Below are 16,371 nucleotides of genomic sequence, written 5' to 3'. Positions count from 1 at the left end.
CAGTTCAGTATACTTGGTAGCTTCCCCAATTTATCCTTACAGCAGTCTTACCTACTTGGTTAACTGAGAAGCAGAAAGAGACAATGACTAGACTATTGTCACCTAATGAGTTTAATGTTTGATGAGATTTTAAACTTGAATTCCTCAGCCATAATCCCATATTATGTTACAAAATGCATAAAGATTAAAAAGGAGGATACATGTTCTTTCTACTCTACATTTCTTTTTGTATATCAATCTGTAATATTCCCATATGTATATTTATTCATTTCTCCCAGTGCCTGTAATTAAAAGCTCTTCAGATCTTTTACAAAATTCAGTTTCACCATAACAAGAAAAGATCTATGTACTAAGTGATAAATAGTATGAGATTTGGGCCCATATACATCTCAGTAGGTTTACCTCCCTCCCCTAGAACAACCATCCTGTGAAGAATCACCACAAAGCTGCAAGAAGAGTTACACACTGTGAGGAAAATAATTGGTACAGTATATGTCTGGCAGATGTGTTGTTACCTATATTTGTATTTGTAAATTCTACAAAGATAGTGCAAAACATTAATACTTCAATTGTATAATTCAATGAAAATATACAATCTGCTGGCATGTTGGCATAATGTGCCCAAATTAGAATTGACAGTTGAACTTGATAGGGGAGATTAAGTCATCTATTGTAGTCAAACTTCACAAATGTCATTCCAAAATATTTATGATATTCACAAATGTATTTCAATACATATAGTAAAGCAACATTATCATGATTTTCTTTTCTTGTTTCCAGGAGGTGCAGCATTTATTTTCCCAAATACTTCAGTTTATCCTGAAGCAACACAAAGAATTTCCACCAGACCAGGTATGCAGACATGTGTACATGTTTTACAATCCAGTCTGTGATATTTCTATACTGTTTTTTTTTAAATTTCCTTTTTACACAAAATAGTCATTTTGATCACTTAGAATTTTGCGTATGTTTCCAGGGCAGATCAAATTCCTTACTAGTATTTGTAACATTAATTATGAAAATATGTCTTAGGAAATCTTTAGATTTTGATGATACTCTGCATCCTGTCATAGCCTTCCTCTTTCCTAACAATCTTTCTCCTTCCTCAGAATTTTTTCCCTCTTCACCCTTAACAGGCAGTACATTTTCAGTTTTTAATTTCCCTTTGTTTATCTAGAGAGTCTGCTCAATGCCTGTCCAATGCATCAAAAACAGACACAGCTGTACTTGTGCTCTGCAGTAGCTGAAATGCTATTAAAATTTTACTGAAAAATAGAATAGTTGTCATTGCCACTGTCTAACAGTGGGTGCAGAACAGGCGCAAAGGGAGAAAGCGAACCAAAAGGGGAGAATAGGAGGAAGTATATGGAGCACAGGATTTTTTAAAATATATGTAGCAGTGTATTTGGGGCATGCTGAAAGATTAGGTGGAGATGTGGAGATTAAGGGACAGGGAATGGCATGACTTTAAGGACTAAATAGGCCACACAGCCCTGCAGCTCTTCTTGTGAGGAATCACTTTCAAAGAGATAAGGCATGAAGAGGATTTTATTAATTGAACACACCAACTTTTTTTGATTTTGGTTCTGTGCCTTCTGTTTACTTATGAATTAGCTTTCTTAGCAAAGAAAAGAAAGCAAACAATATACTTTGATATTCTGTGATAAGCCATCCTAACGGCCTGCATAGTATAACCAGATAGGGAGAGCATCAGTCGTATGGTTTCCAGAGTTCTTTCCATTCCCTTAAAAATAGCTGCACTCTGGTCAGATGGCTGGAGGGAAGGGGCTTAGAAGGGAGAGGCTGCAAACATCCTGAGCTACTGCCTTCCAATAGCTGTATGAAAGGGGAATTTGTAACTCTTTTCTCCACAATCCCCAGCCTAGTCTGCCCATTTTTTAACTTGATTTTTCTTTTGCCATCTTTTTCCTTCAGACCAATTTTGGCCCCATTCGATTTTGGAGAATTATTCAGATAAATAAATGGAGTCCTGACCTCCTTTACATAATTTCTTTCCAACATTCTCTTTTGTTTGGAAAGAATTGTAGGATAGGAAAAGATACAAAGCGTTCTTTCCAGCTATGTTACCATCAGTCACCATAACAGGCTTTTGCATTCTTTTCTGTGTAATGAAGCAACATGTTATGTCTCTCTGTGTGTGTTTCTGCTCTCCCATCCTATTGCATCTGTGTGCATATATACACCAAGAAGCACATCACAGACTGCATGCATTCTGTTTGGGATCATGAACTGGGAGAGAGAGAGTTTCAAACAGAGGAGTCAGCAATGTTCCTTAACTGCTGTCCAACTGCTTTACCTGTAGGCAGTCATTGAGGGAGTTCTTTCTGGAGTATTTTTCTCCCCAGCCCCTAGCTTGATCTAGCCATTCTTAAACTTTCTTTTGTTAGCTTCTCCCCTGCACACAGTGAATTTGGCCCTCTCCTGTTCAATTTTCAGAAGTTATTCTGCTAACATACAGGCAAAATTCCAAATCCCTGTATATAATTTCTTTCCAACATTCTGTTTGGTTGGAAGGAATAAAAAGGTTCTAAAGTAAGTAATAAAAGGATCAAATAATCATATAATAAGAAAGGAGCATAGCAGAAACAAAACAGTTTTAGTAGATAATCAAATGTAAGAAGTGAAAAGGATCATGTGGAGAAAGACAGATCATTTTGGAACTGTGCGCTTTTTAAAATAAATTTCATACATAGCAAAACTTGTTATAGGCCTTAATGCACACATATCTCTTATGTGTATTACTTTTATTTCTAAAAAAAAAACTTGAGGCATATCTTCAGAAGACATTACAGAAGTTCTTCTCAAATAAGGATGGAGAAATAAGGGAGGCAGCTTTCATTTGGAAAAAGGAATGAACCATGACAGACCAGTTTCATGTTTTAATATATTTTTTTCTTCTGCAGGAATCTGTTAGATTACACTCTTATTGCTTCCACAAGAATATATGGAGTGTTATCTTGAAGATATTGCTGTGCACTGTATACACTTAGCATAATATAGATGCCTTGAAATGTAAACTTTTTTAAAAAAAATAGGAGATTAGGGTATGTTGAGTATGGTCATACAAACTATTCAGCAGGCACTATTTTTAACAGTGTTATAATGTTCTGTATATGGATATTCTCAAATGATTAATTTTACAATGTCAAATCCCCATTAAAGTTCCTTAAACGTTTTTCAGTGTTATAATGAAAACTCATAGATTAGCCATAGTATGACAGATAAAGCTGTCACATAACTTTCTCATAAATGCAATTTTGAAAAAGAAGAGAACGTTCATAACTATCTATTTGATGACAATGTTATACCTCCAATCCATTAATCTGACCAATATATATATACCATATGGTAATTTGGAACTTTCTAAAAATAAGACAAAAAGAATGAAGAATTCTAAAGTATATTGTTTCCATTATTTTAACATTAGAAGTAATTCATTTTTAATTTTTCAATTTTTAATTGTGTTAATTACCTTGGTGCTTTTCTAAGCAAAAAGACAGGGATATAAATCAAATAAATACAATGCAATGCAATAAAGTAGGAGGATAAAAGCCAATCATTAAACATGTTTATAACTCAGGAAGAGATTATTTAATACAGCGGCAGTTAAATAGATTGCTGCAAGAATAATCTTGAATGTTATATTGTGATCATGTAATTATCAACCATGGTGAATATTTTGCCCTCAGGAATACTACTCATTTCAAGAACCATCAGATGAGAGACATTTGGCCTAAAGCAGCATTCCTATTTTCTGTCAGATCTACTTACAGTGATTTCTTCTGCACACAGATATACCTTATGAACCAGCCAGGAGATCAGCATGGACAAGTCATGGTCATCCTGCTCCTCAATCAAAAGGTAAAGTATCCTTTTTCTTTCATACTAACTGAAAATCCAGTGGAAGTACCATAACTATTTCTAAAGCATTTACCCTGATGAATTTCAAACTCAAAGCAACCAAAATAGGACTTATTTAAAAAAAAAAAAAATCTTGACCTTCATTATCTGATTAGAGAATTAGAGAATACATATTAATAAATTAGATTTTCATGATGAAATCACAAATACATTATGTAACTGTAATCAACAACTTCAGCTTCAAGGTTGCCTGAAGTCAGGTGACATATACATTTAATGAATAATAATAATTCAGCCAGAGAGCCAATGTGGGGTAACAGTTAAGGTATGAGCAGAGAGACCCAATTCCATGCCCTTAGGCATGGAAGCCAGATGGATGACTTTGACCCTGTCACTCCCTCTCAGGCTCTGTGATAACCCAACTAACGAGCAAAACGCTTCATTGCACCTGCATTTGATAGCTTTGCTATAACAACTAGACAAGCACAGTGCAAAAACATACAGATCTTCCAACCATGTTGGACAAACATCAAGAAAAACAACAACAAACACAAACTATATCCATTCATTCACAATGCTTACTGTTCTGAAACCAATAGATTTCATAATATTTCTGTGAGATTATTATTATTAAACTACCAGTCATCTCCACTCCAAAGAATATTGTTCTCTCCTTAAATAAAGGGAGGCATGATTATTTCTCTCTTTGACATAGGTGGTAATAAAGGATGATCAATGTGTTGATTTTATTTTGTGTTTTTAGCTGCCCAAGCATCATCTTCAGCTGTGACTAAAACAGAAGACCAGCGTCCTCAGTTGGGTATGTCTTTGGCTATGCAATTATGTTTTGTGTCCTAAAGATGATTGGAAATGTTAAGTAGTCTATGCATAGTGTGAGCAGTATGGGCAGGTAGTAGTCATCTTATATCTAGACATAAACTAAGTATCTGTTCTATAGTGACATCAACATTTAATGTAGTGTATTATCTATTGTTTTTCAAACTGTTTTAAAATGATGTAGATAGCTGTCATGCAGGTAGCAAGGTAAGTATATGTAATATGCAAAACCAGTCTACTAAACTGAAAATGATACAAGGTCCTTGGCTTTGCAGCAGCATCTTTTGCCTGGGATCATTAAGACTAAATTGTATGTTTCATTAGTTATATGCAGCATTCATGGCTTCAGTATAAGGACTGAAATAAAAATTACTTTTTAACCTTAATGGATTGTCATGCAGAAAAAACTTGATCCTTTGTGTATTATTTTGGAACTTAAACTTTTCCCTGAATGATTTTGATAGTTAGGACAATCGAAGGGCTCAAATATATCTCTATTGAAGATAAAAACCCTGAATAAAATTTTATAGATGACGGTACCTACTACTAAACTTCCTGTTGGAAAAGCATTAAAATTTCATAGCAAAACCAGATATTACATATATAACAGTGCTAATGTCATGTCATGTAATATCATTTGACATTCAGTGTTCTGTGACATTACATAAATTAAATTAAATTTTAAAAAACACATACATTTTACTTCTTTTCTGTACACAGTTTACCACCAGGGCCACCATGGATCTAACTTGGGTCATCATGACCCAACAAGCACAGGTGGTCATGTGCTTGGTCTGGTTTTTATCTCACGGCAATTGCAATGTAATCTGAGGGTGGAGAACATTACCATCATTAGTTTATCATGGTCAGATCAATCTCTGAAGGCCTTGAACTTTCTGGAGCTACTCCCTCCCCACAGCTGGGAGCCTGGACCTGTTAATCAATTTACCCCGGGTGCCTAATGGACCCAATCATGTTTCAGAGGAAACTTGTTCCCTCACCCCACCCCACCCAAGGATCTGTTACATAGTTTAGCTGAAATTTTAATCTCTACTTGGAATTAGTGTCCAACTAGGAACTTGGATCAAACTGGGACTATGTGGTTTCTTTCTGTTCTTCAATCTCAGAGGGCACCTTGGTTTAAGGGAGGTGCTCCAGAACATGAAACAATAAAAGAGACACCAAGAACACCACTGAAGGAAAATAAAGAATGAATTTGATCAAATATATGTGAGAATCCATATTAGGGCCTACATTATGATGATAAAAGTGGCAAAAGGGAATTATTTTTCTGCTCTTGTCACAACAGCTAATCACAGTTATAGGATTATACTATTTCTGCAAAAGCAGAATTTAGTTTTGACAATGTGGCATATGTTTTTAGTGGCCTGGTATGCCTGCAGTTGCTCTGGCATGAGTCAGCAAAAGGAGAGAGTAAAAAGGAGAGAAGAAGCTCAACTCTAGCTGTGAAGTGCAAACATACTGTCATGCAAGCTGATGAACTGAACTGGATGCTAGCCAGTACTTTGTGGACCAGTGGTAGACAGCATTTCCATCAATTCAGCCTGGTATTTAGATGTTGGGGACAAAAGCTCTGGTGGGGACACCCAACTCCTCAGTTTCTGGGGACATGCTACTGGTCTAAACCAAAACTGGGGAGAGATAGAAGAAAAGGAAAGAAAATGAGAGGAGAAACGAGGAGAGAAAACAAGAATTACAAAGACTGTTGTAGAAGGAAGTGGGTGGAGAGAAAAGGTGTACAATAAAGTTGTGTGAGTGTGCAGAGTAGTTATTGATTCCCAGGCAGAGAGGGAGAAGAAAAATTAATGGGTGGCTTCCCTGGAGGAAGAGAAGTGAAGTCCCAGAGAGATGAAATCTTCACACAAGCCCCAAGATAGGAAGGAGGGAGACAGCTGTCTTGGGGAAGCCCTAGTCTTTGGGAAAGGACTGGGCAGAAGACTTCCAAGAGAGATTCTTCCCCCAACAGAAGAGATGCAGACAGTGATCAACTGAGCATTATCCAAGGAAGGGAGATGAGATGCCATGAGCACACTCATTTGTAAATTAGGCACATTCTTCCCCTTTATTCTGTCTTGATAAGCCTGGAAAAGTGGGAGGAAATTAAGCATTTAAGAGGAGAGTTCAAGGGGAATATCCTCTTGAGAGAGACTTAAGACACCAGGTAGAAGCCGGGATCTTGTTGTAAATACCTATTGTTAATAGTTTTGCTGTATATAGTAAACATTCCATAAGTCCCTCAAGACCTGGTTATGTGCCAGCTGCCACCCTTGTAAACCTAAAAACATCTCCAGATCTAAAAGAACCCAGCCACACTGTGACAAGCAGACATTCTATTATAACTTTCCTGTCAGTGGAATAGTGATAATGCTGGGGGAAGGATTAAGCCACTTATTCCCAACTCTGTCCATTTCTCTTCATGTCCCAAAGCCCTCATATTTATGTCATGATGGCAATAACACTGATTAAATAAAACTTGACTGATAAACCATCATAGCTTAACTAAGGAGTATAATCAAGCACAGAGAATTGTGTTGTAATCCTGTCTTCATACAGCTACTAGAATATGAATATCTAAGTGTATTTGTTTTAATTGATCTACAAGTAGTCCTTGACTTACGACCACAATAGGGACAGGAAAATTTCTCATTAAGCAGTGCAGTTGTTAAGCAAGGCATCACATGACTGCGCCTGATTTTATGACATTTTTTGCAACAGTCATTAAGCGAATCACCATATTCATTAAGTGAATCATGCGGTTCCCCATTGATTTTACTTGTCAGAAGCTGGCTGGAAAGGTCACAGATGGCAATCACGTCACATGACCCTGGGACACTGCAACCATCGTAAATACATGCCAGTTGCCAAGCGCCAGAATTTTGATCACGTGACTGCAGGGACACTGTAATGGTCTTTAGTGTGAGGGCCAGTGATAAGTCACTTTTTTCTGCACCATCATAACTTTGAATGGTTACTAAACGAATGGTCATAAGTCAAGGACTACCTGTAAAATAATAATCATAAATAACATACAGAATACCTAAACTAACAATATTATGATCATACATATTAATCCCCCACATTTATCTTGGAAACATTTTTAAAGTTCTTACATAATTTTGGCTTATGTTTATTTTTTATCATGATTTAGATCCTTATCAAATTCTTGGTCCAACAAGCAGTCGTCTTGCAAATCCAGGTATGATAAAATATTAATGCTTTAGCAATTTTATCTACAAAAAAAGAAATGTTTTACCCAAAAAATCAGAGTGATGAAAGTTAATATTCCTGTATTCTGGGAGTCTGTCATTGTCAAAATCATGTTTAATTTTAATTACAGGAGAAAAATGCAAAAGAAGAAGTTTTAAAAAGCTCTATCAATGTATCTCTGAGTGTTTTTAAAAACCTGCTCTTTTTCAGACCATGTTAGTACATCAGATGGGGTCTGAAGCATGAGGAAGACAAGTATAGGTTCTGAGAATGTTTAGAGTGGCTGCTTGGATCCTACCAAAATGATCTGAGTTATTTAAAACAAGGGTTAGCAATGCAGTGTCTTTAAGAAAAGAGTTTGTATGTGTGTTGATACATATATTTACATAAATTTACTCATAAAGTATGCCTCTGAATGACAAACCTAACACACACTTGTCCCAAAAGTTGTCTACTTCTGACTTAAAAGTAAATGACTATCAAGGCAAGGGTCCCAATAACTCAGTGGGCATGCTGCAGAATAAACTTACAGAATTAGCCAACACACAGAGCAAAATTTTAAAACTTTTCTTTTAAAAGTAAGTGAAATTTGATCTTCCTAAATAAGAAAGAGAAAACATTGTCTCCTATGGAACCTGGCAAGGTACAATACCTTACTTTAATGGAGCTAAACTTCAAAGTTCACATGCTGTGGATGATGAGTGAAGGATTGTATACAAGGGATAGGAGTTGCCATAGTCTGAGGTCCTTTTCTGCCATTCTCATGGACGTATGCAAGAAAGCTTTGGATGGAGGTGTGTATAGATAATTGTGATCTCACTGCTTATCTCCTGTCTTCCCCATATATTCCTTAACTGTTTCCAGCAGGGAAAAGGCAGGTGAATCAGCTGAGGAACAGGGAGAGGGCAGCACAGAAGTCAGCCTAGAGCTATATGTAGTTTATGGATCACTGTTTCATACATGGGCTAGGCAGTCTTTCAGTTAATTTCTGATGTAATGTCTCTAATGATTCTTCTTCCACTTTTTTCCCCCTGGCCTACAGGGAGTGGGCAAATACAGCTGTGGCAGTTTTTGTTGGAGCTCCTGTCAGATAGCTCCAATTCTAATTGCATCACCTGGGAGGGTACCAATGGAGAGTTCAAGATGACTGACCCTGATGAAGTTGCACGACGGTGGGGGGAAAGGAAAAGCAAACCCAATATGAACTATGACAAGCTCAGTCGTGCTCTTCGTTATTATTATGACAAAAATATAATGACTAAAGTCCATGGTAAGCGTTATGCCTACAAATTTGACTTCCATGGAATTGCTCAAGCCCTTCAGCCACATCCTCCAGAATCATCCATCTATAAATATCCATCAGACCTGCCCTACATGAGTTCCTATCATGCACACCCCCAAAAAATGAACTTTGTTGCTCCTCATGCTCCTGCTTTGCCTGTTACTTCCTCCAACTTTTTTGCTGGACCCAGTCCATACTGGAATTCACCAACCGGAAGTATCTATCCTAACACTAGGCTCCCAACCACTCATATGCCTTCTCACCTTGGCACTTACTACTAAAGAGGGGAAAATATTTTAATGGATTTTTTTTTTCCTGGAATACAAGAAATTACAACCAGAGAACCTGAACAACATGTGCCTGAAAGACTGACAACATTGACCAGGATATAAAACAAACATTTTTGTATAGAGATTTAAAAGTGTAAAGATGCTACTAAATATGTTGACATCAAATCTAAACATGAAATAATGAAATACACTTCTAGGTAAAAGTTTGTAATGATAACTAGAACATGGGGCCAGAAGAGATTTATAAGATTATATGCCTTTTTTCATATCACAGTAAAGCAATATAAGGATAATTCTATTATGAACTTGGATACAGTACATGAATATATAAATGCATAAAAAATCTAACTGTATTTTTTTTTTACAAAAAACAAATATGTAAAAAGTGGGATAAATATTTGTCTAGAGCAGAATCTGATTTTGAGTACAACGGTTTTGGTTGGAATAAAGTGGCATGAATTTCATTAAGAGGGAGGGATCAGCTATTTCAAAACTGTGAATGCAACACAAGCTAAGGTTTCTTGATAATGTTACAGAGCTCTGAGCCAAATATTGGGATTGAGAATGTGCTAAGGGCAAGTGTATGATTGTAGACTAAGGGTTCAGATATCAGGAAGTTCTCCTGTGCAAGCCCTGTTGCAATACATAGGAGCTTATAAGAGCACTACTGTAACCCTGTGTCTGATAGATGAGGAGGAAAGTAGGAGGAGGACACGGGGTGATAAGGATGAAGGAGAAGGTATTTCCTCTAAAGATGGGGAAAACTGACAGTTTTTGAACTGAAGAATTATTTGCTTGGACATGAGAAATACCATGCTATGTATTAAGCCATTTTCAGTATTATAAAAACTTTATTTTTAAGTCAAAAGGGGGAAATAGTGGTAATCAAAGTATGCATCTCTCTATAAAGATGTAAAACTGGAATTGTGTGATATTTAAAATAACACTTCGAACCTCATTCTTCTTAAGGGAAGTTGTTGTCTACTAGTTGAAAATGACAAAACCCAATTGCCAATAGATATATTTGATAGGCAGCGCCAGTTTTTCTTTCCGAGTCGCGAACGCTGTGCGTTTGTCAGAATGAATTATACAAGTCAGTGTTATTTTTTCTTTTGATATAATAATTATATAACTTATGCATTTATACACTACGAGTTGATCTCGGCCAACCAAAGACATAGAAAAGGACAATCAGAAATACTGTGGCCTTGAATTTTAACTCTGTATGCTTCATGTTTACATTATGAACTTAACTAGTACTTAGAAAGCAGAATGTATGTAATAAAATAAGCTTGGCCTAGCATGGCAATTCAGACTCTCACTGTTGTCTGCATTTTCATCTTTATGGGGAAAAAAAAACAACCCTCTGTTTTCTTTCAGATGTGTAAAAATAAATGTTTTTAAATTTTTGTTTATAAATTTGAAAGATTTTTAAAAACACAATTTTGTAATTAAATAAGAACATACTCACTGTTACTTCACCCTCCACAAATTCAGCTGTAGCTGTAATCATTACAATTTGGCAAACCAGATAAGAATGCTCTCCAGACCAGATGGTGACATTGACAGGTGCTCTAAAAGGGCATTTGGTTATCTGAAGAATTTCTGATGTGCTTCTCTTGTTAATTTTGATCTGGAAATCTGGAAATACTCATAATCCTAGAATTTTTCTTTATATATAAATCTAGAGCAGAGTTTCTCATTCCATTGTATGGACTGCTGCCTGTTAGGTCACTTTCATTTTCAGTGTGTTGATATTGTGTTGTACACATTTTAATAATAATAAGGATTAAATGATAATTAGTAGGGAGAACAAGAGAAAGCAACAGCTATGTACTCTCTATATCTCTTATTTCTGCCTTAAAGAACTGCAACTAGAACACTACTCCCTTTCTCATTAACACACATTACTTTAGCTCCCTGCTCCCTTGTTTGATAAGGCAACCTTCTTTGCCTCTCACCAGTATTATACTGCATTGCAACTCTGGTCTATTTTCCATTCTTAAAAATGTATTTATCTATATTTTCCATTGGCACAAGGAACTCAAATAAAATTAAGGCCAAAAAGTTTTTTTTAAACACCAAAATACACAGAGTCCAAAGAATATTATTATGGATTTCATTTTGAATAAATTTCAACTACTTAAAATATCAAATTCCTTGCTACAATGTGTTTTTATGATATGAGGGACTTGCATTTGTCTGTGATAAATGTGTATCTGGATTTGTGATCATTAGTGTTTTCTTTTCCTTCTCCATATATACATATTTATTCAGACCATTTTTAATTTTATCATTTTTTTTCACATATCCACTTTATATTCTTTCTGTATATTAGCGTCACAGATTTGTCTGGAATATATTTTATAGAATTAATAGTATGCACTTCCAAGTATGATTATTTGCTCAAAGCAAAAACAATTCAGGTACTTCCAAGGCTTGACTGTTCACTTGACCAACCCATTGACTCTTTGCACTTTTTCGTATAAACAGGAAATTTAGCCAAGCCTAATAATTAGTTAAAATGTAATAGCATCCATCTTAAATTTTGCCAGGCAAAAGACATGCAGAACTTACATCGCTTACAAGAAAGTAGACTTGCCCCAACTCAGCCCAATACATTTTGCTCTCTACAACAGAGTTAAATACCTCCAGGTATACCTGGCAGCAAGTTTCTTCATCTTGCTAGATGGCAGGGCCAGGCCAGAGCTGAATTTAATCTACAGGTGACCCATCAGTCAGTTGTTGAGGGAAAAAGGAGACAGTAAAAAAATAACAATAAAATGAAATCTTAAAAATGCATCTATCAAGTAGTAGAGGAAATAGATATTCTCTTTATAATCAGGTATTTCCTGCACAAAGAGGTACTCTCAGGTTATTAGATATGATGGAATGTGAATTAAATCCAAGTATTCTGAGCTACAGGTTAGGCTGTCTGTAATATTAAGCCTGCCAGAAGTTGAAACTGGACAGTATTAGATACAGTAAACTCTCTCCCATGAAATTTAATCAAAGGCCTAATTCAAAATGTGAGAATTCCAAGTTTATGTCATATCACTTCTTATTCTTGAAACAGCGAAATCTTTAAAAGGCAAAGGACTTAACTCAGAGTTTGTGCCTATCATTTCTAATTCCAGAACATTTATTTTTTAAAGAAGCAAAAAGTTTAATATTAAAGTCATTTCAAGTTTCCGCCGCTGCATTGCGTGCATGTCCACAATGTGTTGCTTGGTTCTGAATTCTCATGTTCAGATAACGGACGATTAATATCTGAGCTTTTATCCTTTTAGTTTTATATTCTGGGAACTTTGTTCCTTAGATTTCATAACTGTGTTTTAAGACACTCATTTAAGCCAGTCTCTCTGTCTGTAGTTGAGTGGTTACTAACCCTATCAAGGTTTTACTAAGATACATGATTTTTAAAATTGTACTTTTAACTCAGAATAAAAGTGTTGCTGTTTCACAGTGTTTGGTGTAACTACTTCCTTGGTTTGAGATCCTACAATATACTTAAATCTTGAATAGACCTAGAACAATCAGTTTTGTTTTTTATCACACTTCTTGTATTCTTAGCGTGCATTTAAGAGGGGATTTTGATGGTCATGTCTTGTTTCAACATCGTGCTGCAGGCACTGAATTGGTAGAACGGACCTGGGGAAAGTACAGGATGCACTTATCACTATCATTGATCTTGTAGGTATTGTCTAATCAACTTCCATAAACTGATACAGTTCCATCTTAACTGCAAGCTGTGTAATCTTACTATACCATGGATGCCAAGTTCCACTTCCAGAGGCCCTTGCTCTTGATTTTATGGTTCCTGATTCAAAATCTAGCTTTTTTTGTATTATGCCTGACCTCTTAAAATAAATTGAGAGCTTGTTCCTGTTGGCATATTGTGCTATTCATTCTTTCTTGGGCAGCTAATTGTCCCCCATTACATGGAAATTTGATATGTTTTACTACAGAACAGTACTGTATCAAAATGGTGATTGTTTCAGAAACAAAGTTCCTGGTTATTGATGTTCTTAATCTTTAGTTACATTTCAAAATCTGAAGATGGAAATTCATTTATCCTCTATAAAGTAACTTCAAGTTTGTTGGTATCTTTAAAAAAAAATTACTTCAGGATATATTCTGAGGGACATTTTATTAGCTTAATTTTAATGCAATGCAAAACAGTTCAAAATGCAAAATAGCTTTTATGATAGTGTGTATGCGCATGGTCTGCAAGTAGAAGACAGTGACTCATAACAATCCTGTATATTTTTTCACCAAGTATGAAAAAATACTTGGATACGTCCCCAAATCTTGAAGGGTTTTGAAATAATGTTGGCTGTTCTGCTTCATTATTCCTATTCTGAAAATAAGCTCCTTAGAATTAATATTGTAATTTTACTTGTTTAGTAAGCAGTTTGTACAACTACATAACATTTCTGGAATCAGGCAACTACAAATCAAGTATCAGAATTAAATCCATCTCAGATCTTCTTACAAGGATTATTTTTTGATTTATCATGAGTCCAGAACCTGATCCAGAATGGGGCAATTTGGAGAAGTTTTTAAGCCACTTAAGGTTATCTCTAATGTGTTCCCTTTCTATTCTAAATCATCCATTAACTTCAGCTTGGGAATATACCACAGGAGTTCAATTTCTGGAAAGCGTACAAGATTTATTTTAAAATACTATACTTTTTTGCATTCGCTGCTGGAATGCCTTGGAGGGGAGAAGGAGAATTGGATTCAGGGGTCACCAGAACCATCTTCAAATCAGAGTACCTCATAAGATTAATATATATGTTGCTGCAGTCACACCTCATTGTCTCACAACACTTTCTATATGACTTATGTGTGTGGTGGTGTGGCACTCTCTTTTGCAAGCAACTGATTTTTTTTCATCATCTTCATCCTCATTTCTGCTTGACTCTCTTTCAATTAGCTCCTATCCTTTCCTGTCCCATGGTTTCTTTTCTTTCCTTTCACAACATATTCCAAACTTTTACTTTTAAATTGTACTAAGTTCTGTAGATAGTCTTCACTTATTCATTTCTCTTTCCTGCAAATCATTTCTTATTTATTATTAGCTTCTTAGTTTTGTAAAATTAAGAATTGTAAATGACAAACCATTGTGCATTCTTTTTTCCTTTGAAACAATATCCCGTCCCTATCTCATTAGGAAGTGTTACCAGCAATACTGAGAATGGATAGAATATCTCCATCAAATTGGGCTGGCAAACTATAACTGGGAACAATTGCTACATACAGAAGACCGTGTGACTTGAACCCTGGCAGCAATTCCTATGAATATGTGGAATTCATCATCCTGTCAAACATTTCTCATAAACTACAGGAAAACTGCAAAATGTGTGTGGAGAATTTAAAAATCATGCTATGCTTGTCGATATGCTGAAACTTAACATTCCTACAAATAAATATGCTAAATCTTAAATAAGATTGCAAAGGACAATCTATTGATACCCTCTATTTATGTATTCCCCATGCTAGATAATAGGAAGACAGAGCTCTAGTTTTTCTAAATAACACTGTAGACTTGATTCAACAGTCAACAGAAGTCGCTCCCCACCAATACCAATATTAGACATGATGCCCTACTTTCTGCATATCTGGTATTGAAATGGATCACACATGCTTTGCATCACCCTTCTCTTTATTGTTACAAGCTAACTTATAATCTTTCTTCAAAACTAGGACACAGTCTAATTCTAGGATGCTATTGGGCTGGGTACAGAGTTACTACAAAAACAGCAAAGAAAAACAATATGGTGCAGTTCACTTTAAAAGGAGAATATCATAACATGCTATACACTCTGGCATTAGCCTGTTCTGTAACATTTTCTATAATTTTTAAATGCAAAAAAATCACAGATTGAAGTATATGCATCTTATCTTAAACTATGCATTTCATAACCATCTTTTTTTAAACTTATCTTTATCCTTGATACATGCTTTTCTGTATATCCCCTTCCCAAATATACAAGTTTGTTTTCAACTTCTACAGTTATATGCATTTATACTTCAAACTTCAATGAACAGAGATCTAAAATAACAGCACCCTGTTTAAAAATACCTCTCTTCAGTTCTACTGGTTCACTAAACTTGGATCATTTCATTATCATCCCCATGAACATTTCATGTAATACTTCATGTTACAAATTGTGTTTGTTTATTTATTCATACCTATTTGGCATGCAGCTCAGGGCAACATACTCAATTTAAAAAGAAAAAAGGAAATAGCAAATAACAATTACAAAAAACAAATTATAATACAAAATAATAAAACATATTGTGCCAGAGGCAGCTCAAACAGCCAAGGACAATTAGTCAGGGTGGGGTCACAAGACTTCCTGACCCAGGCTATAGAGATGTAACCAGCAACTTGAACTTCACCTGAAAGACCACCAACAATCAGTGCAGTTGATAAAGTAGTGAGGTTACAAGGGTATATGGAGATACACCCATAATTACTATTACCGTCACTACTGCCTTCTAAACCAGTTGTAGCTTCCAAGTGATTTTCAAAAGCAGCCATGTGTAGAGCCAGACAAGAGGTGACCAAGTCTGACTCTGAGTAGGGCCTCCAAATCCAGGAAAGGGTGCAGTTGGCACATAAGACAGATTTGTTCAAAGGCTTTCACCTGTCCTGTAAGCAACAATCATGTATCTAGGGGACCCAAGTTGGGCAACAGTTCTGCCTGGGGCAGGGCAACCCATCCAGAACCAAAAATAGAAAAACCTCTAGATCAAAATCCATTCATCCATCTTCTGAGAGATCTGAACAACCAGGAGGGACATGGTTCTAATGAATAGGTGACAGGTGCCTCAAATAGTCCT

General features: G+C 35.8%; 1 protein-coding gene across 3 annotated transcripts in view; it reads left to right on the top strand.

Moving 5' to 3' along the window:
* ERG (ETS transcription factor ERG) overlaps nt 1-13,381 on the top strand; it is a 150,302-nt gene extending 136,921 nt beyond the window's left edge. For all 3 annotated transcript variants that reach the window (XM_088144689.1, XM_025177674.2, XM_007422407.3), the window contains 5 exons: nt 781-852; nt 3,814-3,882; nt 4,646-4,702; nt 7,889-7,936; nt 8,990-13,381. In XM_088144689.1, the coding sequence (XP_088000815.1) occupies nt 781-852; nt 3,814-3,882; nt 4,646-4,702; nt 7,889-7,936; nt 8,990-9,510 (767 nt within the window). In that variant the 3' untranslated portion in view covers nt 9,511-13,381. The remainder of the gene's footprint in view (nt 1-780; nt 853-3,813; nt 3,883-4,645; nt 4,703-7,888; nt 7,937-8,989) is intronic.
* The last annotated feature ends 2,990 nt before the right edge of the window (nt 13,382-16,371 follow it).

This window comes from Python bivittatus, unplaced genomic scaffold, assembly GCF_059951505.1.
Source record: "Python bivittatus isolate LINGU-HERP-01145 unplaced genomic scaffold, Pbiv_v1 ctg000350_np1212, whole genome shotgun sequence".
Lineage (NCBI taxonomy): Eukaryota > Metazoa > Chordata > Lepidosauria > Squamata > Pythonidae > Python > Python bivittatus.
The sequence above is the reverse complement of the archived record's forward strand: the minus strand, read 5'-3'. Positions and strand labels throughout refer to the sequence as shown.